This window comes from Mustela lutreola, chromosome X (assembly GCF_030435805.1).
Source record: "Mustela lutreola isolate mMusLut2 chromosome X, mMusLut2.pri, whole genome shotgun sequence".
Taxonomy (NCBI): Eukaryota; Metazoa; Chordata; class Mammalia; order Carnivora; family Mustelidae; genus Mustela; species Mustela lutreola.
This window is the reverse complement of record NC_081308.1, coordinates 54,696,660-54,710,848: the sequence shown is the minus strand read 5'-3', so window position 1 is coordinate 54,710,848 and position 14,189 is coordinate 54,696,660. Positions and strand designations below refer to the sequence as shown.

At 39.7% G+C, this 14,189-nt stretch overlaps 1 protein-coding gene across 2 annotated transcripts in view; it reads left to right on the top strand.

Annotated features, from left to right (window-relative positions):
* Positions 1 to 13,906, top strand: part of LOC131821696 (conserved oligomeric Golgi complex subunit 2-like) — a 35,359-nt gene extending 21,453 nt beyond the window's left edge. The window contains exons 2-4 of one of the 2 annotated variants that reach the window (XM_059157960.1): positions 10,118 to 10,279; positions 11,438 to 11,500; positions 13,714 to 13,906. In XM_059157960.1, the coding sequence (XP_059013943.1) occupies positions 10,118 to 10,279; positions 11,438 to 11,500; positions 13,714 to 13,737 (249 nt within the window). In that variant the 3' untranslated portion in view covers positions 13,738 to 13,906. Of the gene's footprint in view, positions 1 to 10,117; positions 10,280 to 11,437; positions 11,671 to 13,713 lie in introns of those variants that run through there. The other variant, XM_059157959.1, reaches the window with a different exon arrangement.
* Positions 13,907 to 14,189: the final 283 nt, after the last annotated feature.

Here is a 14,189-nt window from a genome sequence, read left to right as displayed (position 1 = left end):
TTTCTTCTGTCATCTTTAAGAAGTTTTGCATTTTACGTTTAGGTTTTGTGAAAGGTGTGAAAAGTTTGTTTTTATTCTTTTCATTTGTTTGTTTTTTCTTATCAATGTGCCATTGTTCGGTTCCATTTGTTGAAGACTGTCCTTGCCATTGAGTTGCCTTTGCCTGTGTGTGTGGATGTTTTTCTGGGCTCTCCACTCTGTTCCAAGCACCTGTCTCTTTTGCCAGGCACCTTCTGTCTTAATCACTATAGCTTGAATAGTAAGTCTAGAGATGGGTGGTGGCAATCCTCAATTTCCTTTTTTTCCCCGCTCTTTAATATTTTGTTGACTACTCTGGGACTCTTGGTTTTCCAGTTTTCCATCCAAATTTTAGAGTCAACATGTTGGTATCCACAGAATAACTTCCTGGCATTTTGATTGGGATTGCATTGAGTCTGTCGATCAGTTTGGGAAGAACTGACCTCTTAACAGTATTGAGTGTTCTTCCTCAAGATTATGGACTTTCTTTCCACTTCACATCTTACCTTGCTTGTTGTCTTTCATCAGAATTTTATACTTTTTCTCACATAGGTCTTGTGCATATTTCATTAGATTTGCACCTAAGTATTAATTTTTTTTTGGTATGCTAATGTAAATGGTCTTGTGTTTTTAACTTCAAATTCCACTTGTACATTGCTGGTATATACGAAAGCAATTGACTTTTTAAATTTTTTAATTAAAATTCAATCTCGTTAACATAGAGTGTAATTTTAGTTTCATGGTTAGAATTTCGTGATTCATTGGTTGCATACAACACCCAGAGCTCATCGCAACAAGTGCCCTCTTTAATACCCCTCACCCAGTTACCCCAACTTTCCCCTCTCCAGTAACCCTCAGTTTGTTTCCTGTAGTTAACTTTCTTGTGATTTGCCTCCCTGTCTGTTTCTATTTTTCCTTCTCTTCTCCTATATTCATCTGTTGTTTCTTAAGTTCCACATGTGACTGAAACTATATGGTATTTGTGTTCCTCTAGTTCCATCCATTTCCTTCCAAATGGCAAGATTTTGTTCTTTTTGATGGCTGAGTAATGTGTGTGTGTGTGTACACCACATCTTTTTTATCCATTCATCTGTTGATGGACATCTGGGCTCTTATAGTTTGACTATAAACATTGGGGTGCTTTTGCCCCTTCAAATCACTTTGTGTACTTTGGATAAACATCTAATAGGGCAATTGCTAAGTCGTTTGGTTGTTACATTTTTAACTTTTTGAGGAGCATCCATACTGTTTTCCAGAGTTGCGTTCCCACCAACAGTGTAGGAGGATTCCCCTTTCTTCACATCCTTGCCAACATCTGTTGTTTCCTGACTTGTTAATTTTAGCCATTTTGACTGATGTAAGGTGGTGTCTCATTGTGGTTTTATTTATTTATTTATTTATTTGACAGAAAGAAATCACAGGTAGATGGAGAGGCAGGCAGAGAGAGAGAGAGAGGGAAGCAGGCTCCCTGCCGAGCAGAGAGCCCGATGCGGGACTCGATCCCAGGACCCTGAGATCATAACCCGAGCTGAAGGCAGCGGCCTAACCCACTGAGCCACCCAGGCGCCCCTCATTGTGGTTTTGATTTGTATTTCCCTGATGCTGAGTGATGTGGAGCCCTTTTTCATGTGTCTGTTGGCCATTTGGATGTCTTCTTTGGTCTGTTCATATCTTCTGTCCATTTCTTGACTGGATTTTTTTGTTTTTTGGATGTTGAGTTTAATAAATTCTTTATAAATTTTGAATACTGGCCCTTTGTCTGATACATCATTGGAAAGCAATTGACTTCTGTATTTTAACTGTGTATCATGCAATCTTGCTATAATCACTTGACTAGTTTCAGGAGGGTGTGGGTGTGGGGTGGGAAGTCTTTGTAATTTCTGTAGACAGTCATGTCATCTGTGAACAAAGTTTTATTCTTTCCCAGGTTGTATACCTTTTGTTTCCTTTTCTTACCTTATTTCATTAGTTTGGCCTTCCAGTATAGTATTGAATAGTAGTAGTAGGAGGGACATCCTTGCCTTGATTCCCTGTCTTCTATTTTCTCAGTATTAATATCATGTTAGCTGTGGATTTTTGGAGACATTCTTATCAAGTTGAGGAAGTCCTCCTATTCCTAGTTCCCTGAGGGTTAATAATGAAGAGGTGTGGATTTTGTTAAATGCTTTTTTTCCTCCCTTCATTGATATGATCATGTGATTTTTTTTCTGTTGATATGATGGATCACATTGATTTTCTAATGTTGAACATTTTCTAACGTTGCATACCTGGAATAAATCCTACATGATCCTGGTGTATAATTTTTTAATATAGTGTTTGCTTTTATTTGCTAATTTTTGTTGAAGATTTTTGTGTCTGTGTTCATGAGAGATACTAGTTTGTAGTTTCTTTTCTTGTAGTATTGGTTTTGGTGTCAGGGTAATAATGATCTCCTTGAATGATTTAGAAAGTATTCCGTGTAGTTTTACTTTCTGGAAGAGATTTTAGAGAATTGTGTAGTATTCCATAAATGTTTGGTTGAATTTACAGTGATTGAGATTGTTAGCAGTGGCCCTCCCTTCTTTCATCTGATATTAGTAATTTATGTCTTCTACCTTTTTTTCTTTGTTTGCCTGGCTAAGGGTGTATCTGTTTTATTGATGTTTTAAAAGAAACAGACTTGGGGTTTATTGATTTAAAAAAAAAATTCCTGGTTTTAATTACATTGATTTCTGCTCTAATTTTTATTTTTTTCTACTTCCTTTAGGGTTTATTTTTTATGATTTTATTTGACACAGAGAGAGTCAGTGAGAGAGGGAATACAGACAGGAGGAATCAGAGAGGGAGAAGCAGCCTCCCTGAGCAGGAAGCTCTGATGCAGGGCTCTGTCCCAGGACCCTAGGACCATGTCCTGAGCCAAAGGCAGATGATTAACCAACTGAACCACCCAGGAGCCCCTCCTTACCTTAGATTTGATATTTGTCATTGTTGCCTAAAATGGAAGCTTAGATTATTAACTTTAATCTTTTTTTTTCTAATATTTGCATTCAGTACTGTATTTTCCCTTTAAGCAGCATTCCACACATTTTGCTACATTGTATTTTGTTGAGACTGGTCTCCTGTCATTTAGAAGTGTGTCATTTAATCTCCATGTATTTTGGACTTTTTCAGCTATCTTCTGTTACTGATTTTTAATACCATTGCGGTCTGAGAACATACTTGGTATAATTTTTAGTTTTAAAAATTTGTTGTGTTTTGTGGCCCAGAATTATTCTGTCTTGATGAGCTTAAGAATGTGTGTTGCACTATTACTGGGCGAAATTGTCTGTGTACGTCTATTGTATGGTAATTGATGGTGGTGTTGAGTGTGCCATGTCTGGACTGAATGTCCACATCTGTCAGATCCTTGTTGCCCTGCTGCTGGATCGGCCCAATACTGATGGAGAAGTGTTGAAGTCACCAGCTGAGAAAATGGAATTGTTTATTTCTCCCTACAGTTCTGTTAGGTTGTGTCTCACCTGTGTTGATCAGGCACACATACGTTAAGGATAATTGTGTCTTCTTGGTCAGTCGATTTCTTTATCATTATGTAATGCTGCTCTTTATGCCGGATAGTTTTCCTTCTCTGAAATCTGCTTTGTCTGAAATTCATGTAGCTACTCCATTGTTCCTGTGATTAGTGTTACTTTGGATTTTTTTTAATGTATTCTAGCATTTAACTTGTTGATATTTAAGTTGTTTCATTTTTCATCAAAATATAATTCACAAAGCATAATAGTTGCCATTTGAAAGTGTACTCTTCTCTGGTTTTTAGTATATTTACTGTGTATATGGTACATACGTCACTTCTGTCTAATTCCAGAATGCTTCCATCACCCGAAAAATAAACCTCTTGGTTCCAATTCTCCCCTCCCCTTATTCCCTGGCAATCATGAATCTACTTTCTGTTTTTATGGATTTGCCTTTTCTGGAACATCTCCTATCAGTGGAATTGTATAACACGTGACCTTTTGTGTCTGGCTTCCTTTAACCTGAGAGTAGAATGTTTTCAGACTTCACTCGTGTTGTAGCATGTAACAGTTTATTCCTTTTTGTGGTTGTGTAAGAGGCTCTTTCACCTTTTATGTATCCATTCATCAGTTGATGGACGTTGGGTATATACTCATTTGGCTGTTACGAGCAGCGCTGCTGTGCACATTCATGTACAGGTTGTGGCAGGAACATCTGTTGTCAGTTCTGTCGGTGTCATACCCCTAGACGTAGAACTGCTGGGTAATTGTACGTGTGTAACTTCTTGAGGAGCTACCGAGCTGTTTGCTGCCTTAGCCACACTATTTTACATTCTCACCGACAATACAGGAGGGTTCCAGCTTCTCCGCCTTCTTGCCAGCACTTTTCTTCTTCTTTTTTTTCTTTTTCTTTTTCTTATTTTACCATAGTTGTCCTAGTGGGTGTGACGTGGCATCTGCATGTGCTTTTGATTCGCATTTCCCCAATGACTAAGGATGTCGAACATCCCGACATGTGCTCTTGACCGTCTGTGTATCATCTTTGGAGAAATGTCTATTCAAAAGTCTTTGGCTTGTTTTTAAATTAGGTTATTTGTCTTTTTGTTGTTGAGTTCTAAGAGTATATTTGCATATTCTGGTTATTAGGTCCTTGTCAGACAAATGATTTGCAGATACTCTCTCCCATTCTGTGGGTTGTCTTTTCACGTTCTCCGTAGTGTCCTTTGACACACGAAAGTTTTTATTTTGATCAAGTTCAGCTTATCTAATATTTCTTATTGCTTTGTGTATCATGTCTAAAAAAGCTTTGCCCGATCCCAAGTCATACAGATTTTCACCTGTTTTCTCTGAGTGTTACAGTTTTTACTCTTACATTTAAATCTTTGATCCATTTTGAGTTATATTTTTGTGTATGTGTGACGTTGCTGTTCCAAGTTCATCCTTTTGCATGTAGATATTCATTTGTCCCAGTAGTAGGCACTCAAAAAGACTGTTTTTCCCCCCATTAAATGGTCTTGGCATCCTTGTGAAAAATCAGTTGACCATAAATGTATGGGTTGTAAATACTTTCTTTTTGAATACTTGGGAAATCTACACTATAAAGTAAAACCATTCCTAAAGTAGTAAAACCATTCTTGGTTAAGTGAAATGGGTCTCTATTATGGCACTGTGAGTTTGGGTTTGCTTTTCACAGCAAACGCTGCCTAACCCAGTATTCACAGATGTTCTGAGTTATTTAGTCATGTGTTATGCAACTTTTGTTTATCTGAGAACAAATGCATAAATGGTAAGTTGAGTACTAATATTACCTAATAGCATTTGTTCACTGAGGCTAAGTTATATGAATTATTTATTTATTTAAGATTTTATTTGAGAGTGAGAGAGTGCGGGAGCAGGAGGAAGGGACAGAGGGAGAAGCAGGCTCCTTGCTCAGCAGAGCGCCTGATGTGGAACTCAAACCCAAGAGACTGGGATCATGACCTGAGCCAAAGGCAGATGCTTAACCAACTGAGCCACATAGGCACCCCAGTTATACAATTTAGAATGCCATCATGAAGTTCAAGAACTTCAACAATGTGTAACTGAGGCAGGGAAAGTGATCGACCTAAAGGTATACAGTTGGTGAGTAGGATGGCCAGGATTATGAACCGAGACCCCCTCCCGTGATGTACTACATAACTATGATGTAAGGTCTGAGATGGTCTCAGGAGAGAAAGGTCCAGGCTAATTTGGTCACCAGTGTAAGAAGCAGGTGGCTTTCTGTAGATGACTGTGAAATTACGGTTTGGTATGAAGTCCTTCTCTTCGACACTAGCAGGGTCAGTCTTTGGTTGATTAACTAAGAAAGTCAGTTTAAACAAGTACTCTTAGGGAATGGTATATACAGTTTTTAGCATTTTATTTGGAAAAAATATATGTACATTTATTCTCCATTGAAACAGTGCCAGGTCTTTTCTTTGGAAACTGGCCTGCAGATTAGATTTCTGAGTTATCACAGCACTTGGGTCGCTCAATAGGTTAGGCATCTACCTTCGGTTCAGGTCATGACCTCAGGGTCCTGGGATAGAGTCCCGCATTGGGCTCCCTGTTCAGCAGGGAATCTCCTTCTCCCATTGCCCCTTTCCCTGCTCATACTGTCTGTCTGTGTCTCAAATAAATAAAAAGAATCTTTTTTAAAAAAGCTTTCTATGTTGTCTTTTTTTGCATTCAGTTTCAGTTTCTTTAACTGAATTGAGTGAGAATCCTGTGATCACTCCCTCCCTGCCTGGCATGTGGTCATCTCACCCATACCTAACTTAGCAAAAATTTTCTTATTGATTTCTTTGTATCAAATCTTTCCAAAGTAGCTGTGTTAGTTTTCAAAAGAACAGTGATTTTTTTTGCAGTCATATTTTGTTGGTTTACATAGTGTTTAATGAAGCTATATAATTACGAAGTAAGTGTAGGTGTCCTTAACTAGTTTGGGAATCATCACATTTGATTCTTGCTGACTAAACAGGTCATGGAGTAGCAGAGTCACAGGGGAAGTAGATAGTAATTTATTGCCTCTAAGCATATAAGCCTACCGGGGTATCACAGTATTGTAAAGGGGAAACACAGGATAGCTAATCCTGTGAGACCAATACTTGGAAATAGGTTATGAAAGATTTGGAACATCTGTTCAATGGGACACTCAGCATGCACATAAAATATTAATAGAAATGTATGTGTTTTACGTAAAGACATTCAAGTTATATTTTTAGATGGGAAATTTTTTTTTATAGAATGGTTTTTTGTTTTTTATTTTTTAATTTTTTTAAGATTTTATTTATTTATTTGACAGAGAGAGAGAGAGGTCAGGCAGAGAGAGGGGGAAAAGTAGGGGAAAAGTAGGCTCCCGGCGGAGCAGAGAGCCTGATGTGAGGCTTAATCTCAGGGCCCTGAGATATGACCTGAGCCGAAGGCAGAGGCTTAACCCACTGAGCCACCCAGGTGCCCGTAGATGGGAAATAGTTTAGAAGAGCATGAATATTTGTGTGTGTGTGTATGTTTACACACATACATAGAGAAGGTCTGGGATTTCCATTCAAGATGGTGGCATAGGAGGATCTTGAACTCATCTCTTCTATGAAATACACACTGAATCTATAGCTCCATATGGAAAAATTTCCTGTGGAAAAAACCCTACAACTAGCTGAGTGACTCCTACACATTAGGTGAGTAAGGAAAAAAACCTATGTTGAAGTAAGAATCACTCTTGCCATAAACCCCACCCCTGGTACAGCGACCTGGGATTGAGAGGGTACTCACAACCCCAGGCTTCTCCCTGAGGAGTAAAGGCTTTGAGCCCCACTTCTGGCACCCCAACTTTCAAGATGTACATCTAAGAGACAAGACTCCAAAACATCCAGCTTTGAAAGCCATCAGAGCTTGCACCCATGAGACCCACAAGGCTATAGCAAACTGAGAAAGAGTTCTTAAAGCAGTCGCGGGAGTAGACTGACCCACCCTGGAACTCAGCACAGAAGCAGCAGACTGAAATGCGTTCAGATTTCTGTGAAAGAGGCCCATTTGCTTATCTTAAAGCCCTGAGGGGCAGGCATCTCATTTAACATGGATCTAGGAGCCTAGTAAGGTATTCTCCAAAGATGGAGCTGATGGGTACCATCTTTGCGCTGTCCCTCTGCCTCGCTTCTGCTTTCTGGTATCTCCTGGAAAGGAGCTTGAATGCTCGTATGATGCCCCGAGGTTTGCAGTTGCTACCCAGGGTATACCTCTAGATCACCTGGCTCTAGCGGCCAGCAAGACTCATACTCACAGTAGTGAGTATTACAGTATTTACAACAACCAAGACTTGGAAATAACTAAAGTGTCCACCAACGGGGTGAATGGATAAAGAAAATGTGTGTGTATACGATGGAATATTACTCAACCATAAAAAGAAGGAAGTCTTGCCATTTGCAGCAACATGGATGGACCTTGAGGATATTGTGCTGAGTGAAATAAGTCAGACAGAGAAAGAGAAATACTGTATGATCTCCCTCACATGTGGAATCTAAAAAACAAAACAAAATGAAGTCATAGAGAACAGATTGGTGGTTGCCAGAGGTGAGGTTGTGGAGGAAATAGATGAGGGGTCCAGTGTTATAAACTTCCAGTTAATAATATAAGCCCTGGGGATGTAATGTACATCATAGTGACTGTAGTAAATAATACTGTGTATTATTGTATATTTATTTTATTATTTTTTATTAGAAATATGTATTATTAGCCCCAGGGTTACAGGTCTGTGGATTGTCAGGCTTACACACTTCCCAGCACTCATCATAGTACATACCTTCCCCAATGTCCACAACCCCACCACGCTCTCCCTACACCCCTCCCCCCAGCAACCCTCAGTTTGTTTTGTGAGATTAAGAGTCTCTTATGGTTTGTCTCCCTCCCAATCCAATCTTTTTTTTTTAAAGATTTTATTTATTTATTGGACAGACAGATCACAAGTAGGCAGAGAGGCAGGCAGAGAGAGAGGAGGAAGCAGGCTCCCCGCTGAGCAGAGAGCCCGATGTGGGGCTCGATCCCAGGGCCCTGGGATCATGACCTGAGCCGAAGGCAGAGGCTTTAACCCACTGATACACCCAGGTGCCCCCCTCCCAATCCAATCTTGTTTCATTTTTTTTCCTTCCCTACCCCCACACCCCCCACTTTGCCTCTCAAATTCCTCATATCAGGGAGATGGTATGATAATTGTCTTTCTCTGATTATTTCACTCAGCATACTCTCTAGTTCCATCCACATCACTGCACATGGCAAGATTTCATTTCTTTTGATGGCTGCATAGTATATTATATATATATATATATATATATATATATATATATATATGTATATTTTAAGATTTTATTTATTTATTTGACAGAGATCACAAGTAGGAAGAGAGGCAGGCAGAGAGAGAGGAGGAAACAGGCTCCCTGCTGAGGAGAGAACCTGATGTGGGGCTCGATCCCAGGACCCTGGAATCATGACCTGAGCCGAAGGCAGAGGCATTAACTCACTGAGATACCCAGGTGCCCTATATTATTATATATTTAAAGTTGCTAAAGCTTAAGAGTTCTTAGCACAAGAAAAAAATGTGTATGTTTGGTGATGGATGTTAACTAGTCTTAGGGTGATCATTTCACAACAGATAAAAATATGGAATTTTTATGTTGTACGCCTGAAACTAACATGTGTCCATTATATGTCAGTTTCTTTAAAAAGTAATTGATATTTATTTTTTTAAAAATTATTTACTTATTTGACAGAGATCACAAGTAGGCAGAGAGGCAGGCAGAGAGAGAGACAGGGAAGCAGGCTCTCTGCTGAGCAGAAAGCCCAATGCGGGGTTTGAACCCATAACCCTGGGATCACGACCTGAGCTAAAGACAGAGGCCTTAACCCACTGAACCAGCCAGGCACCCCAAAAGTAATTTATATTTTAAAGAGAAAGACTAGGGCACCTGGGTGGCTCAGTCAGTTAAGCGTCTGCCTTCGGTTGAGGTCTTGATTTCAGGGTCTTGGAATGAACCCTGGCATCAGGCTCCCAGCTCAGCAGAGAGCCGGCTTCTCCCTCTGCCCCTTCTCCCACTTGTTCTCTCAGTCTCTCTCTCTCAAATAAATAAAATCTTAAAAAAAAAAGTAAAGAGAAAGACCAAAACAAAGTCTGGAAGAATGTGAATCGCTGTGTTAAATAGTGAAGAAAAATAAACATTAACAGTGCTTAACTGCAGAGCATTAGAGAGTGGGTGATTTTTTTTTTCTCTCTTACATAAGTATTTCTTGGTTGGTTGAAAGTTTGACAGTGAACATTTGTTACTTTTAAAATTAAGAAGAAAAAGCTGTTTCTATTTTAAGAAGAGCCTCTTTGAAATGTATAATTAAAAGAAATAAAATACCTGTAGAGTTAGGCAACAGGAGAGAATGGTCTTGGTGAGGGGCCCCCTTTCCCATAATCTTAGGAAGTGAGCAGACCCCCTGATGTCCCTGTGTGTGTTCCCATGCAGTAATACGGCCTCTTATTCTTTCTCTGATCTTATTTTTCTATGTAAAATGTGGTATCATTGCAATCATTTTTTTCTTTCTGGTTTGATTTTCAGGAAGATTTTGACGTCGATCACTTTGTGTCTGACTATAGGAAGCATGTCCAGCTGGAGGAACTAAGAGGAGATCTGGAACTCTACTATAAACATCTTAAAATAGCCATGGTCGAGCTCATCAATAAGGATTATGCAGATTTTGTCAACCTTTCCACAAACTTGGTAAACCTGAAATTCACAAGTCCTACAAACACACACACACACACACACACACACACACACTTTCTCTCTCCTTCATATTTATTAAAAGGGCAGAGTTTTTAGAAACCTTTCAGTTGATTACCCCACCAACCCCACCAGAAACTTGAAGAAATTACCAATTTCATTAATAAAAGAACTAAACTTTTGGGAATACATTTTTTTGTTTGTTTTAGTTTTTATTCATTTATGGTTGCTCTAGTTAGATTATGTTTCAAATTCATTAGTCAACAGTGAAAAGTAAAGGATGATAATACCCAAGGGGTTGTTTTATTAGTTGCTAAGTGATTACCCTGAAGTCTTCCTTGATTTAGACTAATTTTTAGGAGCAAATGTCCACCACTCTTACAATGTTTAATTTACTCCCAGGTATATGTTAGCCAGAGCTAGGTTGAGGGAACATTGGCCAATATTGATATTTTAAAAGTTTGGTTTTATAACAATATAAGAATGATTTGCAGTGAGCTTATCAATTGTTTGTAAAAGCCTTTTAGAAATGTTGAATTTTGTTACTTGGCAGAAAAGTCTCCTTGTTGATGCTTCATTTTGTTTTAAATCTGTTTGTGCAGAGAAGCACAGAAAGTTGCAGCTCCGTGGGAATTTCAAGAAGCATTAAAATTAATGGTGCACATTTGCTTTTGGGAAATATACCACTAAGATAAATATCCCAATAGGATTAAAAACCTAGAAAATTTTACTTCTGTTTAATTTCTATTTTTCTCAAGGCTTATAATAATGTTTAAGAGAGACGTAGCCCGTCTCTCAGCCCGATACTCAGCTGGCTGAGTATCATCAGTTACAGACAGAGAAGTGTTCACCTTCTCTGAAAATTTTTCACATTCATTTAAAATGTCATCTAAAGGCAAATTGTTCTTAAGGAAACTTTCATTTCTCATGACTTCCCTTATTTTTATAGTTTCATGTATTTCAACAGATTTTTTTCATATACTATGAACAACATTAATGGCCAAATAACACTTCTGTTGTTTAGCTAGTTATTTAGCAAAATACGGTTGTGCCAAAAAACATAATTTAAATCTGGTACTGCTTTGATTGTTAAATAGATACGTCACTATTACTCCTTATCGTGATGTGTTTGTGCCAACCTGGTTTTGCCTTTAGGTTGGCATGGACAAAGCCCTCAATCAACTTTCTGTGCCTTTGGGACAGTTACGAGAAGTTCTGGTAAGTCCCAAATTAATGAAAACAGTCTGCTGTGATGCCTGTTGTCCTCGTCGGCTTTTCTCTAAGAATTCTTTTCATCTGTTAGTTTGGTGGTACTGGTGGTTGTATTTTAACGGTTCATGATTATAATATTCACCTTCAGAAGAGTTGTAAATGATTTTGTTTTTGCATATGCTAAAAACCTTAAAAAACATGTTCGATTTGAAGAAGACATATTCTCAGATTAGACAACCTTAAAATGTCAGGGGAGAGGAAGCATATTTCCAAATTCAACGTATTAATGCCCCTTTGGTCATATGTAAGTGGTTTCTAACTTACGAATGACTTGTATTTTAACAGTTTGTAATCTTGTAAATATCCCCCCCTGCCCACGTAATCTACATGTGGTTAGGTTCCTGGGCTGATCTACAAAAACTGTGTAATCCCTAATGGAACTGAAGGATAATATAAATAAAATGTAATACTTAATAAATGTTACATTTGCATGTTCTCTCAGAAAAACCTCTGTTGTGGGAATGGGACTCCCGACCTCTAAACCATTGGGAATAGGAACTCCACCTGGGTGAACAGTGGAGGGGGAGTTGTGGCATCACTTCTAACAGAAAACTGTGCTGCCCTGTCTCCCCCCCTCCTCCCCCCGTCTGTGTTTGGTGCCCTGACTTCCGGCCTCTGTCCGTTCTGATGCCCTGTCGTAAACTTGTCATAAACGACACCATCCTTCCTTGTGTGTCTCCTCTAGCTTGAGTGGCCTCGTGCATCCCTCCCCTAAGACAGTGCCTGCATCCTAGAGAGAATATAAGGAGAACATAATTTAAGGGAGGACACAGTACATGGTTAGAACCAAGAAAAATGCAGAGTAACGGAAATATCAGTGCTGAGAAGCCTAGGGGAGGGGCAGGCAGGAAAGAGTTCGTGAAAGAGGTAAAAATCTTGAGTTGTGCCTTGAGGTAGCCAATACTTTCCATGGTTTATGTCTCATTTGAATTTTACAAAATCTTGTTAAAGGTACTTTTCCTTGCAATGGAAGGAATTTTCTTGGTCCGCTGTTGGATTCCACACCAGCCGCTGTGGGGCTCTCCCACTGCCTCCTTGGTGTGCCTCTTCCTCCCAGGGCCTCATAGTGGTGTTGTTTCCCAAGCCTAGCCTTCCTTTGGCCTCCCACTCTTCTCTCGAACCCCTCCCCGGAGGCAGATTTGCTCTACTCACACAGGTTCCCGTCCTGCCTCACCCCCTGCCATCACCGTATCCCCTCCCTTTTCCATGGCCTGTCTTTATGGCCACTTTGGTCCTGCTCAGCCACAGGCCTGACCTGCCTTTGTGGTCCCAACTCTGAAGCTGTTCTGTGAGATTCTCAGACCACTGAGGGATACGACTATATCTGTCTTCATTGTATCCCTGTGAGGTGCCACAATACTGACATCCAGGAGGTGTTTCATAATGTTGATGGAGTGAATTAATTCACCTTCCTGTGGAATTTTTGTGATATGCCTACTTCATTCTAGTTGTTTCTGTTAACCTTTGTTTTGGCCCTAATTCCTAATTATCTCTTTATTCATTAGCTTCTGGACATGTTTCTCCACCTCTGCGTTCTGCCTTTTTCTGGTCTTCTGTTCTTCATTCTTGATTCCTGGTATTTCCATACCCACATTTCATCATCATGCATCAGTGCTTTGACATTCTCCCGTTCTCCAAAATATGCAGAATCTAAAGACCTCATCTCAGTGAAGTTGGCCCTCCATTCCTATTTCTGCTTCTCTCCAGAAGGAAGCCTGCAGTGCACATGGCTGTGTGCCTGTCTGCCCCTGCCCCTGAGTGTGTCTGCACTTATATCTGCTCCCCATCCCCTCCCCACCTCGGCAGCTGTGTACACATGGCTTTCAGAGTCCGATTCGAGCCCCGTCACATTTCCAGACTCTCCTGTACTTTGCTTCATATTATCTGTTCTCCATTCTAAGCCCCCTCATCCCCATAACTTTCACTGTATATGTGTCATTCTTCTTCTGGCCATGCGACCCTGCCTTCGTGTCATTATGCCCCCAGATCATGAGTCCCCTCAACAGTAACTGTGTCTGGTATATATATATATTTTTTGTCAATACCTGCATAGTACTGGTGCACAGGTATTAAGTTCTCTGGAATTGAATGAGATGTAGGAACTTGATAATGTGACAAAACAATGTCTGTAATACGTTTTCTTTATTATTCTTTTAAAGAGTCTCAGGTCATCTGTCAGTTAAGGAATTCGGGCAGTAGATGAACGAATGTGTAAACAAGAGGACATAAGGAAGAAAAACGTACCCTCCAGTAGTTTTCTTATGCTGCATGCCAGTTGAAGCCTTCTCCTCTTGTCTCTGCGAACTTGTCAGCACTATTCAGCTTTTTTTCAAAGCTCTCACGCATGTGCATTTTATGCATTATGTCACCTTATCTACCTGAAATAATAAGACAGAATTTTAGAGGTACCCACACGATCTCAAGATCACCCACTTTTTCCAGAACAAGAAACAGTGATAACTGTTGTCGGTGCAGCGCTTGACAGTTAACGACTGTATAAATTGTCAGTGGCCCTGTAAAGAAAATAGGCCTATATTAGAGACTAGGGGAGAAGTGGGCTTTCCAAAGCAAACTCAGGATTCTGCCATAGGTTTGTTGTTATTTTCTGATCCTGTGTTCTTTATGTTCTGGTGTT